General features: G+C 36.5%; 1 protein-coding gene across 1 annotated transcript; it reads left to right on the plus strand.

The window, feature by feature from the left end:
• Positions 1 to 402: 402 nt before the first annotated feature.
• Positions 403 to 16,226, plus strand: LOC145779051 (inositol polyphosphate-5-phosphatase A-like). Its single transcript, XM_082590629.1, has 14 exons — positions 403 to 483; positions 767 to 808; positions 1,269 to 1,369; positions 2,167 to 2,254; positions 4,010 to 4,073; positions 4,579 to 4,682; positions 6,870 to 6,922; positions 7,989 to 8,108; positions 8,436 to 8,523; positions 9,720 to 9,923; positions 10,711 to 10,784; positions 11,460 to 11,574; positions 12,009 to 13,824; positions 15,853 to 16,226. The coding sequence occupies exons 1-13, from the start codon at positions 403 to 405 to the stop codon at positions 12,162 to 12,164; spliced, it is 1,290 nt and encodes a 429-aa protein (XP_082446755.1). The 3' UTR covers positions 12,165 to 13,824; positions 15,853 to 16,226.
• Positions 16,227 to 18,659: the final 2,433 nt, after the last annotated feature.

Here is an 18,659-nt window from a genome sequence, read left to right on the forward strand (position 1 = left end):
ATGAGCTACAACAAGTTTCGCTGAGAAACGTTGTCGTGTTTTATCTGAGAAAACTTTCTTCAACGTTCATCAGCAAAACTAAACCGTGCAACACCCGAATTGACTATATATTTTTCGGACATTTTAACCGAATTGACTATATTTTTTTCGGACATTTTGCTAAAAAATCGGTCAATGACCGAAAAAAAACCCACCCGCAAAGGCATTTATCCAAATCAACACAACTTCTATTTGCAGTCATGATGACTCTCGAGGATTAGTTGTCATCAGAATGTGTCTCTCAATCATGTATATAATTTGTTTTAGATCAACCTATTTAGTTCAACATTGTTGTTTTATAATGTACTCTTGCTCATAAAGAGGCCAGCAGTTAATCTTAAAGAGTTGCTCCAGTTATTCATCATGGGAGCAAACAACGTAACTTTCCAGAAAGATTTGAATTTTCTTGTCATTTCTGCAAATGTTGGCACTTTGTTTGAAGATGTAAGTATATAAACTTATCTAAATCTTCTAGTTCTGACCAATAACTTTAGCAAAATTGTGACAAGCAAGATGATGACACTTTGCAGTAGTCATGGTAATTTGATTTAAATGTTTTTTAATATATATATTTGTTTACAGTATGTTTTCTTTAGATTATAATGTTAGTTTTAGTTTTCCTTCACCTCAAACACTTCATCCGTTATGGTATTTTTGTTGTAATTGTATTCAATTGACCAATTTGCTTTTTATAATTTTTTTTATAACTTATTATTGCTTACTACAGCTTGAAGGACTTGAAGATATTTGGCTAAAAGAATTTTCTCAAGTATGTATAGATTCATGGATTTATGCTATCTCCATTTACCAACATTTAAATGAGAATAAGCACACCCCCTTGTTGTAAATACGACTGTTATGAAAAAGAAAGACATGAACAATGTTTTCACTAGTACGGTAATCCAACTGGCTTGATACATTCTTGGTCTGCTACTGCTAAGTACAGCTGTTGATAAACATGTGAGCTGATAAGAATCTTGTAGGTTTGGACCTTCCTGCTATAGATACTGCAGCATGGGAAGAGTGGTTGCTTCTCAGATTATGGCATGTTACAGTAGACTCTACAAGACCCATTGGCAACTGCTGTTTAACTACTAGATTTTTGATATCTTAAATGCAACCCTTCATATTGATAAAGGAATGTATTCCTTTTGTGTATCATAATGTTTTAACACATTTTGTCATTATTTTTATCATTACTGGCAAATATTTTTTTTTATTCAATTTAGGTTGTGGCTAAACATCTACCTCATTTTATCGCATTGCATTGTCAAGAGATAGGAGGGAAAGATTACAAATCTTCTTTGGAACCTGTCAAGTTGTTTTTCAAGTGAGCATTACCTGCTCATGGTTTCATATGCGATTTGTCATCATTTGCTTGATCTCAATCATTTGTCAATAATTTTTGTTTTGTCTTTTCAAAGTTGCAAGATGTTAAAAGTGATGCAAGTACGTTGCCAAGCAATATGATTTTACTCACTGTCTCGATTGAAAGAAAGGGTTATTTTCACTCAAAAAGCTTTTAAAGTGCAGTTAATAGCAAAATTGAATTTCTAAATGACGCGCCTCACTGTTCGCCTGTCGGTGTCATGATATTATGGAATTTTATGTTTTTTTGCTTACACTTTTTTCTAGTATTTTTCTTATGTTGTGGAAGTTGTTATTTTTTACTTGAATAGTCAAAAATAAATTCTTTCTGTAAATTCTTGCTGCTAATACATTTTGCTCATGATCTGTGTCTAAAATATTCATGTTTTTTTTTCTTTTAACTATTTGTAACAGATTTTTTGTTCAGTTGAATTTAGGTAGTGCTTCGTCATTAGCTTTTTGTTCTCATGAAATTTTAAACATTCGAACGTAAGTTCAAAATCAAAACCTTAAAAAATCAATCCGTTTCCTCATGTAAGCAATAGCATACCTCTGGACCACGCAACTTTAAGAAATAACGAAGTCTCGTGTCATTTAGACCGCACCATAAAGACTTGATTCGTGTTGTAACATTTTTTCTTGTGTATGGTGCATCATCCCAGACAACAAAATCCGTCATTTTTACATTGATTCGACGTCTGTAGACATCTATAGATTTTGCTCTGGGGTCGGACCACCTACAAACATTTTTCATTGCAGAAAATTCATCGAGTGCAAATGGCTAAAGGAATTCAAAACCGTGCGTGGCTTCATGGACGGAGACTTTGCTCATGTGGACCAGTATACTGTGAGAATTTTCAATGTGTTTTCTACTTTTCTAGCAGCTTAGCATCCAACTTGATTTCTTGTCATGAATAAAGGCGACTACTAGAACCAGCTGCTATGCACGATTTGATTGTGATAATATTTGAAATGCGATCAATGCAATGACTTCAATGAACTGCAATTGATTTTTGAAGCATTTTTATCAGCATGTTGAAGCATATAGCACATTATATATAGTATTACTATCTGAAGCCTTTACAAATTGTTTCACCTAACGGATCATCAGAAGGTCTTATTCAAATAGAATCGTAATAACTAATATCAATTCAGATAGACAATCAGATAGTAATAACTATATTTGATTTAATTTGCTCTGCTTTGCTTTTTTGCTTAGCATTGAGCACTTTTTTGTAGTATTGATAGTTTTCATTGTTTTAGCACATTATATATATATAATGTATGAAATCATTTTGGCTTTTTATAATATACAGTACCGATTCCGATATAGTGCAAATCTTATAGATTTACTACAAGTTCAAAGTGATTCAATGACAGAACGGAATTTGGCAGAATTGACTTCTGCACTGCATTGTTTTCTATATATATGCGCTTTATTTTGTAATGTATAATAACATTTAAAACAGGGTTGTCGGTATTTTACCCGACCCAAAAAAAACCAGGTGGGTTTTTTTGAAAAAACCCACTTAAAAAAACCCAAAAAAAACCCATAAAAAAAACAGAGCATCATATTTGTCCAGTTTTTATTAGAAAATTAAAAAAATGAACAAAAACATTACAAGGCACTTAAAACAAACTTTAAATTAGGACTTAAGGATGTGATTGTGAAGTAAATTTCCAAGAATAAACTGAAAACGCAGTGGATATTGTACAGTACACAAAAATCAAGTAATGCCACTTTGTGTATACTACATTAAAACTCATTTAGAAGGCCTTATAGTTAAACTGGTGAAAGTACTACCGTACTCTACTGTAGTCTGTATATATGATGTGAAATGCAATTTAGGAGGCTATTTACCAATTACAGATTCTGGATTCTAATGCATGGCTGTTTCAGAGCATTTGCCTAAATGGCTATTGGCCACGCAATTGCTCATCCATTACTATATATAATATATATATATATAAATGAAAAAAATATTTAAACATGATGGCATAAATGCTCCTTGCCTTCAAATCTAAAGCAAATGATGCAATAATGTGATTTCTACCACGGTAGCATCAACTTGGTATAGAAATCAGTGGATGATGCAACATCCAACTTGATCTTGAAATCAATGGATGATGCAACATTCAAGCAACTAGTGCATTATTTTATTGAGTTATGCAAGCATGTACTGTGAGTGAAAGGCACTTCATTCGTAAAAAGTAGTTTTGAGGTGAAATAAGCATGAATCTACCCTTTTTTGCATCTTTTTTAAAAAAAACAAAAAAAACCCGGGTTTTTCTCAACCCTGATTTAAAAATATATAGTAACTGTCATCAAGAGTAAAGTACAAGTTCCTTTTACTGTATATATGTAGTAATTCATTGTGGTATGATTACAATTACAAATATGATTTAGAAATCCATATTTAAGTTTTTCCTTATCCGTATGTAAGTTTAGTACTTTAACGTGAGCGTTGAAAACAGAAAAGCGCAGTTCACTTTTTCATTTTCAAATGTGAACCTCCTAAAATATCTCTCACCGGTAATATTAGGCAGTTGTTTTGACATAAGGAGAAGGAGTGTCTAACTTTATGATGCCAATTTTATTTAGGCATTGGGAAGTTTGTACTTCATCCACAACTCCGTAAAACAAGCTTTGATATACGACTTTAAAGGTCAGTAAAGAAAGAAAATGCAATTTTTTGCCTAAACTGCCGTTGGTGTTTTTTCGGGAGCAATATTTCAAGACGGCTAGGTTTGCTATGCTCGTAAGCGTACAGGCAATCAATATCATTGGAATGATTTCAGAAATACAATAAATGTTTTTAAATTCCTGATTCAAGCCAGTCTATTTTGATTAGGTTGCCTTATTTGTTGGTATCTTTGCACCTTCGTAACCAGAATTTTGATCTGTCTTTGCACATTTAACACTCAATTGCAGCTTCGCTTTTGAATTTGGAACTTATTTGCTGAGATGTCGTTTCACATCTAATTGTTTTTAACCAGCAAAGTGTTTTTTACATAGACTGACCTTGAAACGATGCAAAGAGAAACTTATTTATATAAAATGGTTTGAAATTTTAATTAGCTGCTTAACAGTTTAACTTGTCGATTTTAATAGTTTAACAATTTACTATTTAAATATTTTATTTTACTGTTTCACAATTTTTGGTATTTTAGACGAGAAGTTTGTTAACGTTTCTGGTAAAGAAATTTTCTACCAAGACTTATGCGCTTTGCCTGATGTCAAAAAGGAAAAGTTTGAACAAGACTTCTTCCCTGAAGTAAGACACTATTTAGCTGACGTAAAATTATTTCGAATTTGTATTATGTTGCAGCAGTTGAATTAATGTTCAAAACGGATTGATTTGCTGTCTGGGTGTGTTTTCCAAAACGTTGTCGCAACCTTAAGAGACTTTTTATGTAATAATAGTCCATCATCACGATTGTTGGCTGTGTTTCGACCAAATGTCACTATGACGTGCTATGAAGGTGATCATGGCAATGGACTTTCCCATCCACTAATTTATACCCTTAACCACCAAAAATCAAGTTCTTTAATTTTGTTTTGCCGCATCCACAATGTTCTTTGCAAACCAGAAGTGTTTGAATCCTAAAGTCGTTGGTTACACTTCACGTTTTAAACCGAACACCATAAGACGTTTAGGCTTGTTTGCATATTTTCAGCTATTTGAGTTTACGGTATATGGCTTTGCAGCTAGCGCTTTGTTCTGCTGCTGCTTTCAGTCCAGTTTCATAAAATTGAAGTACTGGTTTGTAATATTGAAGTAACAGTAGTTTATCGCTGTAGTTAAACGTTGTTTTTTGTTATTTTCTTTACGTTGTTCTAACGTCTGTTAACCCCCATTTGAAAGCTTTTGACTGCATCTCAATCCAGGCAACAAAATCCGTCATTTTTGCATTGATTTAACGTCTACAGACGTTGAATTAATGTAAAAGTGACGGATTTTGTTGCCTAGGAAAAGTGGTTTCAACGTAACACTATAGTTGTCGTTCGCTCAATACTCGCTACTACATGGTTCTGTATTCTGCTATACACACATGTAGACGTAGTCATTACCTGAAAAAGTCAGTCGTGTCTGACGAAGCGTCGGATAAAATGCGGATCATCACCTTGTGATAGTCTAGTATCATGTTGTTGTATTAATTGTTTTTGGTTATATCGATTGTGATGTGCCCAGACAACAAATCAGTGGTTTTTTACATTAATTTAACGTCTGTAAAGAAACTGAGTTAGTATAGAAATGAAGAGAAATGTTGTAAATTGTTAGCTGGATCGTACAGTGACAGCTGCTGCTGATCTTATCCGCCTTTCAGGATATAGAAATATCTCTTTTTACTATGTCACATTTAACTGTCACAATATGTCACATTTAACTGTCACAATATGTCACATTTAACTGTCACAATATGTCACATTTAACTGTCACAAATGAAACTTCCTTGTTGACCGCACCAACATCTAGGCGATTTCGAATGTAAGGTACTATGTGATTTTACGTAGATCGAACGACATATGGTACTGTAGATTTCGAATCGAAACCTCATCTTTCTTCTGCAGAATTCTCTCTTCCACGGTAACAAATGTGATGGTATCTTACTTAAGATTTTCGCTCTGAACTTGGACCGCATACTATTTTCTTCGTATGGACTAAAATAGTGGTGATTCGTACGCAGAGCTTTGTGCGACTATTTTGAGCCACGAACCTTTTGTGTAGAAGGCGCGATCTACCTGGCGGCAGTCAGAAGCGGCAAAGGCACACATGACGGTTACTTGATTGAAATAAATCTGTCCATAGAATCCTTTGTATAGTTTCAACGATTTTCATACGCAACGTGAGAAATGACCTGACAAAAAGATATTTGAAAATTGAAGATGCCAACGATAGAGAGAAATGGAGGCGTCGCTGTAGATATTTGAAATCTGGTCGACCCTTATGTTTCGGGATGACGACCAGGTTTCTTTGAGCAAAATAGAGAGCGAGAGACAGAGAGTGGCCTTGTGAGAAGGAAGCTTTTTTCAAATTCACCAATCAGGTCCTTAACCTTTAAACCTGCTAAGAAAGCAAGGTCCATTGACGACCAATCACGCTTAATTCCGTTTGTTTTTAAAAATCGCCTTCTGTGTTGCCAAAAAAGGCTTTCTAATTTTTAATGCCAAACTGTTGTCACTGGAAGTCATTTTTTGCAACGTTGGCCTGCATGCTGCGGGTTGAAATCGAGTGACATCATATAGTGTGCTGTGATTGCATCGTGATTTGAAACCATCCACCCTGCCAGCAAAGTGTTGGTCTTTTGCGTCTGCACACGTTAAATTGATGTAAAATGGACAGTTTTCGTTAGCTGGGAACTGTACCTTATCGAGCTATCTGATCAATTAAGCGTTCTATTGTTGGAAAGGTGCCAGTTTTGCCATTTCATTTCATTTCTAATCTCACCTCTTCTTGCAGTGCAAATGGTCCAGAAAAGGATACTGCAGAGTGAGGTGGAAGCTATACGACAAGTAAGGATAAATATTTAATGTCTTTTTCACTGGCGAGGCTCTTCGCTTTGCCATCAGTAAAAATTTAATTGAAATGTATTCCAGCATCCACTATCCACACGTGGTTGAGTTTTAGTTATATTCGTCGATTGCTTGAAAGTTTTAGTTTGGTGACCACTGAAAATTTTTGAGATTTTTTCAGGCCATAAGGGTTGGCGACTTGGCGTTGCCACAATTCTTCCAAAACAAATGTACCACCGAATGTAAATCACAGATCAAGAAAAAACCCAAAATATCGCAAACAATGGATTCTTCTAAATTTAACTTTTGAAATAATCAAGACTGATTGCTAATTTTCTGATGTAAAAGTAACGTCACATTAAACTTTGGGTTCAGTGTTGCAATTACCGTTTGCTTTAAATGAGCCACCTCTCTTATATTGTAATGTTTCCTGTTATTTTTTATTCAGCTGTGGTTGATTATATCTTCCTGACAATGCACAATGTTGCGCCGAAAACGTTCGACTTTGTTTTTAGTGGTTTCATCATTGTTCCAATAATGTTTTCAACCCAGCCCCTCTGTTGTCGATCATCTGTTTAGTTGTTCAGAAGTTTGTGTTCACAAGCGTGTGAACTCGTTAGATATTCCAGGGCTGTGGAAGTGTGGAGTCGGATTCGCGTAGTCGAAGGGATTTTGTCGTGTCTTAAGTTGAAGTTAAAAACAGGCCGACTCCGGCTTGCTACAAAACAATAAAGAAAAATTTGTTTGTTTGTAATTTTTTTTTAAAGATATTGTTTCATGTTTTCCGTATTGCGCTTTAAAACTTCACCAGAATATAGAAGTGTTTGTTCTTGTCAGTTTTTTTGAAATGTGCCATTTCAAATTTTAAAAAATTGAAAAAGATCTGACAACCCTCAAAAATCTGGCAGCACTGAAGTCGGAATCGAGGAGTCGTAGCTTCGTATATTTTTCACCCGACTCTACAGCCCTAAAATATTCGTACGGTGTTGTGTTTTCCAGGAAACCCATTAGATTGTTAATAGACCCTCGCGACACATCTAACAACGTTTTATCTTGTGTGTTTCAGGGTCGTCGAATTCTGCAACATCCATTTATTTCACGATGACAACAACCTAGTGGCTATGGAAACCAGTCCTTCTGTGTACGCGGGTCACAGGAAGCGGGCTTTGAAGTTCGTTTTGAAGAGGTAAATCAAGTTTGCTTGAATGGAAGTTTGTCATGTCGGTTGTCATGGTATCGATCCAACGTTGACAGTCGTCGTGCAGCTTGAAGAAGAAATCAAAATATAATAAAATCAATATAATCCATCAATATGACTCCATTTCCCCAGACATGAAAATCCGTCATTTTTACATTGATTCAACGTCTACAGACGTTGAATCAATGTAAAAATGAAGGATTTTGCTATCTGGGTCGTTTTGATGTCTTTGAATGTGATGTGTTTGAATGGCGATACATCCATGATCTCAGAGTTCAAAGGTTTATGATGTTTTGAACCACTCATGCTCTGCAGATTAAACGAAGAATACCTAAGTGACAACAACGCCTTATTCCTATGCGGGGATTTCAATTTCAGACTGGATGTCGGTTCACTGGTGCAGGTAGGTTTGTTTTTGTTCAAATACGTTTCTTTTGCATTGAAGCAGTGTTGCATTTTAAGTTTACGTTCCCGACTTTTTTCGAGCCAATCAAAAAGATAGAGAATAAAACATGGAAAATTTTAACTTTTTAATTAAAAATAATTGAAAATTTTAATTGAAAATTAAAAATTTAAAAAATTTTAACTAGATTTTTTTTAAAAGTACGTGCGCAATTTGAAACTTTGTAAAACATGAAATGGAGGCTTTTGTCACATGAGGGTTTGGAATTACGATCACTGAATAATGAAGATGCTGCTTTGTTCTTACCATTGCCCCAAAGGCACTGCAACTTTTCATTGTTTATTTTGTTATCATATAAACAATTTCAATGTATTGCTCATAAAAGGAACTCTTGTTTTTTAAATCATCTCTTTCCCAGGAAGCAAATTAATCATTTTTCACATTAATGCAACGTTTGTACACGTTGAATTAATGCAAAAGAACGATTAATTTGTTTCTGGTACATCATCATCTGACGTTTGTTCAACGCACCGTTTCCTGTTACGCAGAAATTCTTTTGCGTATGAACCAACGTAGCCTTTTCACTTATGCCTCGTTGCCTTATGAGTAAGGTCTTCTTGGAAATCAGGTTTTTAAACGTTGGTTATACGCGATTGTACAGCAATCTTCAGACTGTGATGCAATATCAATGGCTTTTTGTTGATGATTTTAAGAAACGACCATATGCTTTCGGTTTTGTTTTGAACGTTCTGTTATGTTCCATCACAAGACATTGGCTAATTTCAACGATAACTGATTCTTAATTGGTGTAAAATTGCAGATAAAGTTTGCCGCTTAGCTTTCTTGCGTGACGCTTACCTAGGACAAAGACGAGGCACCGATCCCGCAATAAAGGTTGCCAAATGTCCAAATCAGCGTAAAACTTAACCATTCCAACACATTTGCATTTTCCAGTCGGCAAAAGTTACTGAGGGGTAGTTGCAAGGTTCAGACAGTTTCTGTTTCTAAATCAACGTCTTTTCATTGATGTGATTGTCTGAGAACGGTTGCAATTAATATCTTTCTTCCCCACTCCATTTTACTTAAAAAAAGCCTGGTCTTCATCCCGAAACATCAAGATCGACCAGTTGCTTGCTGTGACTCCTTCTTGCTCTATCGGATATACAAGATTAACAATATTTCATTATTTCTTGCAGGATGTTTGCAAGGACTCCCAGAAGGAAATGGTGCGAGCACCAAACGACGGCGAAATGGTTAAAATCGTCTACAGAGAACTGGACAAGGACGAAACGTCTGCAGCGAATGGTGACGGCCAAAACGGAAAAGTGATCGCTACTTTTGAGAAGAAGCGATTTGAGATCGACCAATCCCTCTTCAGCCCAATTTCGTCATATGATTGTGTGAGTGCCCCATGTATATTAAGAATTAGTCTTCTCCCCCGATTCAACGTCTGCAAACTTATTCTGCGTAAAAAAAATCACAGATAGCTAATCAATCGTTTTTTACATTGATTCAACGTCTGCAGACGTTGAATCAATGTAAAAAGCGGTTGATTTGCTGTCTGGGATAACATTTTTATCTTGCGGTGAGCTGAGGAATGGAAATTACTGGAGTTTTGTAAATGCCACCTGCTATCGATCGATACGTTTCATAGTTTAGTTATTTTTATAGTGCAACGATTTCCTGTTCTTCAACATCAAAGTTTAAAACAGAAAAAAAAACAGAATATATTTGACACAATTAGATTCCCAATTCCCATCCTATATTACAGGCTAATATCATGTTGTTTAAATCCCCTAACTTGATCAAAGTTTAAATTCTTAGCTTCATCTTATCTACGTTGGCACACCACGTATTATGAGTTTCACTGTTTAAAGATTTAGTTAACCATTGTATTTTATTCAGATGTAGTTAAGTTGTATGTATGTTATTCCTGAAGAGGACATCTTGTGCTGTCGAAAACGTTCAATATTTAATTGTTGCGTAGTTTTGTGTTTTTTGTAAATATATGTAATAATCTTTAATATGTTAAACTTGATAACGTTGCTCGGCTTCGTATGCCTATGGTTCAACAAGACAAACTCTCTACCGAACCTGTTTCACTAGAGTAGAGCATAACTTAGTTTCCACTGGCATATTTTTGCACATTTGATGACACCATCGTAACGGTTGAACATTACGTCACAGTTGCGTTCGTATGACAGGGAGCTTGCTGCGTCAAGCAATGGCCTCAAAGAGTTTGATATTCCCTTTGGACCAACGTAAGTTTGTATCAGCGGCAACTTTTGTTTCTTTATAAAGCAACTGCGATAACTTTTCTGTGACATTTTTGACGCAGTTTGCAGTTTGCTTAAAAATCTCGGTTTAATAAAAGCGTCTTAACTTACAAGTACGTACTGAACTTCATTTTGTTAAAATATCGTTTCTTTAAAAACGCTTTAGGCTTGCTTGGTATTTTTTCATTGCAACATTGGAAAAAATAAAGTTTATTTGTGACACTTCGTGACACCGCTTTAGAATCAAAACTGTTGTTAAGTTGCTTTCCGTAAAGTAATTGTCTCTTGTCGCGTTGTTTAAATGATGTGATCAGGAATTCCTTTTCGATTCCATGCACGTGTTTACTGCAGACAGGCACTTTACTAAACAATTTCGACCACAAAACTGTTCAATGTTCATGCACGTTTTTAATCTTACTACACTTTTCCATCCATTTATCGTTCATACCTTGCTGGCGTAACATGGTCCTAGCTGGTATTATCTTCATACGAGCTTGTTTTTAACGAAATGACATGTTTTGTATCGGCACACACCTAAACTTAGACCTGCAGGTATTTTCTGCAACGCATTTTTAGTTTGGCTTTCCATACCATCGTCATTGGTAGACACCTGTTAAGTTATTGGCATTCATTATTTGATCATTGAACTATTTGCTCCAGCTATCCTCTGTCGGAGGACACGGCCAATGCGGACTCCTACATGGCAACAAGATGTCCCTCCTGGTGCGACAGGATCCTCCTCATGGATGAGTCCTGGGAGTGGCTCAAGTTCCAGGTGAGGTTTACGTCCACGATGTGTTACGTAACGGTTACGTTCAAGGTTTGGTACATCCACTCTTATGCGAACATCTGATCTGTCGCATTTTGCGGATTGTTGCTAACGTTCTGACGGGGATTTTTCCAAATAGCAATTTTTCTCAAATCTTGCTATCTGGTGAAGCTTGCTGGGGAAATATTTCCCGCGCTATCCAAAGTCTATATTATTTAATTACCGGTTACTTAATAAGAACAAAACTTTTTGTAAGCTCGTAGGTGATGGTATGAGCTGATAAAGTACTGAACTTTGGACTGTAGTGTACTGTGACAACCATATGGATCCAGCGTTGAGACAAGACGATTATTTTTAAAGATGCTGGTTATGGTGTTGTTCAAGAATGTTTTCCCGTGAAGTATCAACTCTAATTTAATCAATGGACTATTTTGTTTTAGAAAAATGCTTCAAAGATCGTTTACAGCACTGTCGGAGGTACCGCATGCATGGGAGACCACAAACCCGTGTATTTATCTTTTACTGCCGCTTGTGATGACGTAAGACCCACGTCACATGACGGAAATTTGGCGGTGAATAGTTCAGAGGGGTCTTAGATTTGTTGTTTGTTGCAATTCTACCATTTTCACATCGATTCAACGTCTGTCGACGTCAAACTACTGTGAAACTGAGGAATTGACAACAGGACGATGGCCCCGCCCTGTTGTTGGTATGTCTGATTAGTAGATATCTATTAAACCCATCTGTGTGCGATGTATTTCTGTGAATGTTACCATTTTTTCTATATACTGTACTGCTGTATTCTATTTCGTCAAGACAGAGAAATCGTGTTTCCATAAGTTGCTGTCATTGCTAAAGTGCTCCGCAATCTCATTTTCAGTACCGCAGGAAACATTGATCCTGAACTTTTGGTTTTTATAAGGGAACGTTCAAATATTACGTAACGCTTTTTTTCCGAATTTTTGACCCCCCCCCTCCCCCATGTAACGCCAACGTAACGCTTTTTTCAATCCCCCCCTCCCCCATGTAACGCTTTTTCACTACGAATTCAGCACAAAAAACTACCATTCTGTACTCGAAAGCGTTACGTAACGTTTCGCTTGAACCCCCTCCCCCCCGATGTGACGCTAACGTAACGCTTTGCATAAACCCCCCCCCCTCCCCCTCGAAGGCGTTACGTAATATTTGAACGTTCCCTAAAAGCTTTTACTTTTTTACGTTGTTTTAACGTTTTAGCATCAACTTAATGCGAGATCTTCCTCCATTGACATGCGATGATTGCTTCAACCAGTGCTATCTGGTTAGTTGGTTTGTTTTGGAATGTTTATCCTCGGACTGACAAAGCCTTGATTGGTTATTCTGGCAGTTTTGCATACCGTACTTGTACAGGCTTGGCGCAGGGCCGGTTACTGAGAATGGCAGAGTGAAGTTTCCGATTGTTACCGGAGTATTATTTCATCCATTAGGCGCTGCTGAATGAATAGCAGTCTTTAGAATGCGTTGCTCTAAGTACAATAGTACATACCCCGATAGTCGAACCAGCGCCACTTGATCTTGAAGCCTTTTCGTTCACGAAGTCATGCGCTAACTCACTGAGCTATCGGGGCGGACTATCTCTTCCCAAATTCACTTCGTATATAAAGAATAAGGGTAGGGATGATCTTTCCGTTTCACGAGTTGAGTCTATGCTTGAACGACTGGGTTAGCCAGTTTGCCTCAAATCCAACGTGAATGGTGAGCATGAACGACATCCACATCAAATATTCGTCATCTCTCTACATTTAGTTAATTATGTCAAAGTGTTTGCTTTGAAATCGATTTAGATTTGTGACCACGATAAGGGAATACGCTTTCAGTTTATTTTACATGACAGTCTGAAGTTGATATATACCGCACCTTATTTTAGCACATCTACCTTTAAAACACTTCACTGAGTCACCGTATCTTTTAGTTATTTCAATTTCTTTGCTCTTACCTATTTTTATCACTGTCGGAGATTTGCTTTGAGACACTGAATGTGAGAATTACATAATATTCCGTTAATGATTTTTTTCTGCAATAATTGCATCTATTTGACGTTGATTGACCAACGGGCAGTGCACATATCAATTATTCACGTCAAACAGTTTTATCAATTAACAATATTTGATCGTACTTACCGTACCATACTTTTGCTTGCGATATGAACTGTTTATTTGGAAAAAGACAAATACAAGTTTTCATGTATTAACTCTTTGAGCCAATGAGTATATTAGGGTGTTTCATTTTTTCACCATTTTTGAAATTCAAAATGCCTGGGGTCCCATCTGGTGGTATTTGGGGTAAAAAGTTTACACCCCAAATTTTTTTCAATTATGACGTCATATTGAGGTGGTCCACGAGGTTTGAAATTTTTGGGCCTCAAAATCTCGAAATTTGGCCGTATCTCCGGAACCGCTCATCATAGATCGACAAAATTAGTATCAAAATGCGTAGAAGGGTCGGTTTCCTATACCTGATGTAGAGAATATTAAGGTCTATCTGCTTCAGAAAAAAAGTTATTACAAAAAATCTTATTTTCGGTGTATTTTCTCCTGATGAACAGAGATCAGGTGATCAAGATAAGAAGTTTTTCTGTATTTTTCCATCTTAGAAGCTGCTGTTGCGTAATAATAATCGTTGTTCGTTTTGCAAGAGATGAAATGGTAATTTGAAGGTATTACTATCATAATATTAATGTAACTATTGAGGAAGAGGTATGCTGCTCACCTGCTTTAGATTAAGTGTCATTATGGCATTAAGGTCAGGTATTAGTAAGTTGATGCAAAACTTCATGGAATTGGAGAGAAATGTGCTTCCCCTGAATTCAGACATAGTCAGTCACTATTTTTACTTGAGGAAGAAAGTAGCCGAAACTAATCCTGAGTTTTTTAAGAAAATACCCCATTTCCAAAATTTAAAAGATGAACTGCTGAAAGATGTAGTTGGCATATGGAACAAAGCTGGTCTTCCAGTGCTTAGCAAACAGAGAAACCTAGCACTTCTAGCATACAATCTGCCAAAGCATCGGCACTACTATGTTTGAAACAGAGAAAAAGAAATGAAGTAGCTAGATGTCTACACAGTAGCGAAAGCGAATCTGATGGGGATATGAATTGGGAAGATGATAAGGAATACGAGCCTCTGAAACCAGCTGTTTGGGGAAAAGTGTACAAGAAAGTATATTATTTTTCCATAAATGATAGAAGTTGTGTACTTGCTGATCGTAGGATGACTTCGGTACCCCAGCAGTCAGACCTTATGAGGTCGGTTCTTGGAAAAGATCAAGTAGCTGCAATGCTGCATCACCTTCGACAGTATACCGCCAGCGACAAAAAACGAGAGAAAAATCTCTGATGGAAAGTGAGAACCTTCTCAACTCAACTTCTGCCATGCAGTTATGTTATGATGGGCGCGTTGTCGATAAAATAGATCGATACGTTTTCTTGGGCCAACTTGTTGATGATAATGGCATGAAGCACGAAAGTGTGCTTGCTGTTAAATCTTTTCCCAAAAGTGTGTTGGTCACTGCAGAACTGATTTTTGGCACCATCATCCAGAACGCTTGCAGAGTTCACCTATCCCAAGTATATTCAGTCATGGCTGATACGACTGCTCTCAACACGGAAAAAAGTCCGGAGTCAATACTCGACTGGTCAATTATTTTAATAATGAAGTTGGTCATGATATTCATACCCTTTAATGCATGTTCTACATAAACGAAATATATCTTTCCCATGTCATTTCTTTTGTGGACGGTGCCAAGAAGAGTCCCGGAGCAATGCAACATGGGGCTTTGCTTAACCAGATAGCAAGACTAGGCAAGCCCAGTACTGAAACCTTAACACCAACTATTATTCCGCAATAACAGCTTCTCAGAGTGCAAAAATACAGAAAAACTTTTATCTTGATCACCTGATCTCTGTTCATCAGGAGAAAATACACCGAAAATCAGATTTTTTGTAATAACTTTTTTTCTGAAGCAGATAGACCTTAATATTCTCTACATCAGGTATAGGAAACCGACCCTTCTGCGCATTTTGATACTAATTTTGTCGATCTATGATGAGCGGTTCCGGAGATACGGCCAAATTTCGAGATTTTGAGGCCCAAAAATTTCAAACCTCGTGGACCACCTCAATATGACGTCATAATTGAAAAAAATTTGGGGTGTAAACTTTTTTCTCCAAATACCACCAGATGGGACCCCAGGCATTTTGAATTTCAAAAATGGTGAAAAAATGAAACACCCTAGAGTATATACAGTAGTAATATTGAAAAATCATCTTACCTTTGTGATGCAGTAAATAAACAACTGCAGTTTATCCCACATAACCGTCTATGTGCAGTTTGTCTGTCATGAAACGCACAATATGGTTTTTTGCTATATCAACCTCGAGAAAAAATGTGACAGACTACACTCAATCACTGCTATTTTTGTGTGCTGTGTGATTTAACCATTGAGTATATGACTGTAGATTTATTAACGTGGAATAACTTGCTGTTTACATTAGTTGTATTACCTGTTGTTACTTGCACGATGACGTCACAGTTTCACCCTTGTATCAGTGTTTCATATCTAGATCAGTATCTTCAACGAACAAATGACACTGTCGTCAGTAGGTACCAATAAAACACTTACCGAAGTAAAGTTGCATGTCTTTTTCATACAAGGCGTCTTCCGATAGCGTATAGCAGGTCCTTTATCTAAAAACCTAGTTTTGATAGTTTTTAAAATCAATATACGCATGATTTAAAAAAAAAATTGAATCAATGCTATTCCAATCCTGTTAGTCAAGTTATAGTCAGTCATCTGTTTATGGTATCGAATTGAGGTCTTTAAACTACTGTAAATCTTTGCGGGAAGAGCACTTGTATCTTGGTCAATAACATAGACAAGAAAACTAATGGTCAAAACGTTCTCTAGGTCAGGGCTGCAGCTCACTAGGTAAAACTATTTTTATAGTTTTTACAGTTCTACAGGTAGCCTAAAACTATTTTTTAGGAAATGCATACTAACGTGTTGGAACGTTTGTGTTAAGCCACGGTAACATAATACCATAGCGCGATATGGGTTGCGTCATTCAAGAGACATCTGTTGTGGAGTCGCATGCTTAGACAGCTTGCACAACGCTCGGAAGGATATAGGTTCGATTCCTACCGAAAACGCGTTGTATTTTTAGCAGGGATATCTATAACTACGGGATTGGAAACTCTGTGGAACTGAAAACCATTTTATACACCAGTAGGGTCACTTTTCTTTGTGCGCTACTGTGATAAGTAATCACATAAATTGACCTCAAAGGGCAGCAAGTATTAGGCTAAACGAACAACCAAAAGTGTAACAATCAATTCACCTGCTGTAAATTGTAAGGTCTACGCTTGCCTGGTTTGTTTATTTGTTTGTATTCCATTAGTGCAGTCATGTTGTATTTTGTTTGCTGCTTAAAAAATTTCCAGAATGACTATTGGTTTTAGTTCTGATGACATCGTAAACGGATTAGTTTCGTACTAGATTGGTCTGTGAACAAGTTGATGATACAACAGCATATTTCACTGATTGCTGAACACTCCTCGTTTACTTCTGATCCGATTTGCAGTACGCAAAATGCTAAAGAACAAGAGTAGGCGGTTTTTGGACTCGTTGTATTCATTCATTTTTTGGATTCATCGTTTTTTTTCTAGCAGCGTAAATGTAGGCTACTTTTATAATCAATTAAGTTTTACTGTGAGTGTACATTTTGTATTATTATTGTAAAATCGAATTTTGTGTATCTTTTAGTCGGTATTTTGTTTTGTTAATCTCTCTGTAATCGTAGTAGGCTATGTGATGACCCTACTGATGTATAGCACTGGATAGAGTTTCCAATCCCGTAGATATAGATATCCCTGATTTTTAGCAAGGCATTTAATAAAAAGCCTGGAGAAGGAGAGAAAGATTGGCTTCCACCACCAGGTATAAGCAATAGGCTAAGCATGGATACAACAAAAAGGGAAGTGCAGAAAATAGCATTGTAGGCTATGTTTTAAAATCTAATCACTCCGTAGGCCTCCTATTAAGCCATGTAACTTAACAGTAAAAGTTTTGTTTTGTATTTCACGACTGTTAGAAAATCATAACGCAAGATGAAGAACTGAGAATAAAAGTTAAAAAAACCTCAGAAGGCGAAAGAACATACAAGCCAAATACAGTAGAATTCGCCTATAACGGCTTCGTTTATAACGTCAATTCGCCTATTACGTCACATTTCGCTCGGTCCCGGCAGAATTCCTATCTTTTACGTACATTGTAGTTCGGCTACAACAGCATCGCCTATAACGTCAATTCGCATGTAGCAGCACCCTTTATTGGTCCCATAGCCGTACGAGACCAAACCATTTTGGGGGGGCAGAACGTAAATTTGCCCAAATCTGCACGCTTTTATAGAAATTGCCCAAATATAATGTATGCGGTGCATGATAACAGTGAAAGACTAACATAACAAGATCACCAACTAGCTAGAATTTCTTACCAAAGTAATCAAAATAGGACAACTGAATTCATCTTTGAAGATACCTTGCTTGTGCATTGCTCGATGCTTCTGCACTTTGGCATGGTAGGTAGGAGTAACAAATATTGTTTTACACACCACAAATAAAAAACAACCCCACTTAAATATTCTGTATAAAAAGTATAAGGTAGGCTACTGGTTAAAATTAGACCTATATAGAACAAGTGCACTGATTAATAGACCTTGAAGTTGAAACAATGGAGCCTGTCTGCAGTTATATGATTGCACAAATCATATCAGGAAAATCAGCAACAGGAAATATATTAGTACTTACCAAAATGTACTGTATTGTTGTTTGTATTACTGCAGGAATACATACAAGAATCCTTTTATGAGAATTACAGGCAAGAAAATATACCCACCTAATTTTCTAATATTACACCCAGCATTCTCTGAAAGGAAATTTTGAAATTGAGTACCGGTATATATATTTGTAATTGGACAATATAAATACACTCATGATAATATAATAAAACCCAAATTTGCACATTTTACTTTAGGTTCTAGGATGTCTCACCCTAA

The sequence above is a fragment of the Aplidium turbinatum genome, chromosome 10 (assembly GCF_918807975.1).
Source record: "Aplidium turbinatum chromosome 10, kaAplTurb1.1, whole genome shotgun sequence".
NCBI classification, from domain to species: Eukaryota; Metazoa; Chordata; class Ascidiacea; order Aplousobranchia; family Polyclinidae; genus Aplidium; species Aplidium turbinatum.

Bases quoted from the DNA above. Each gene is read 5' to 3' on its own strand.
- LOC145779051 (XM_082590629.1), top strand. From the start codon at position 403: ATGGGAGCAAACAACGTAACTTTCCAGAAAGATTTGAATTTTCTTGTC. The intron at 484-766 runs GTAAGTATATAA...TGCTTACTACAG, and splicing joins TTGGCACTTTGTTTGAAGAT to CTTGAAGGACTTGAAGATAT. The intron at 9,924-10,710 runs GTGAGTGCCCCA...ATTACGTCACAG, and splicing joins CAATTTCGTCATATGATTGT to TTGCGTTCGTATGACAGGGA.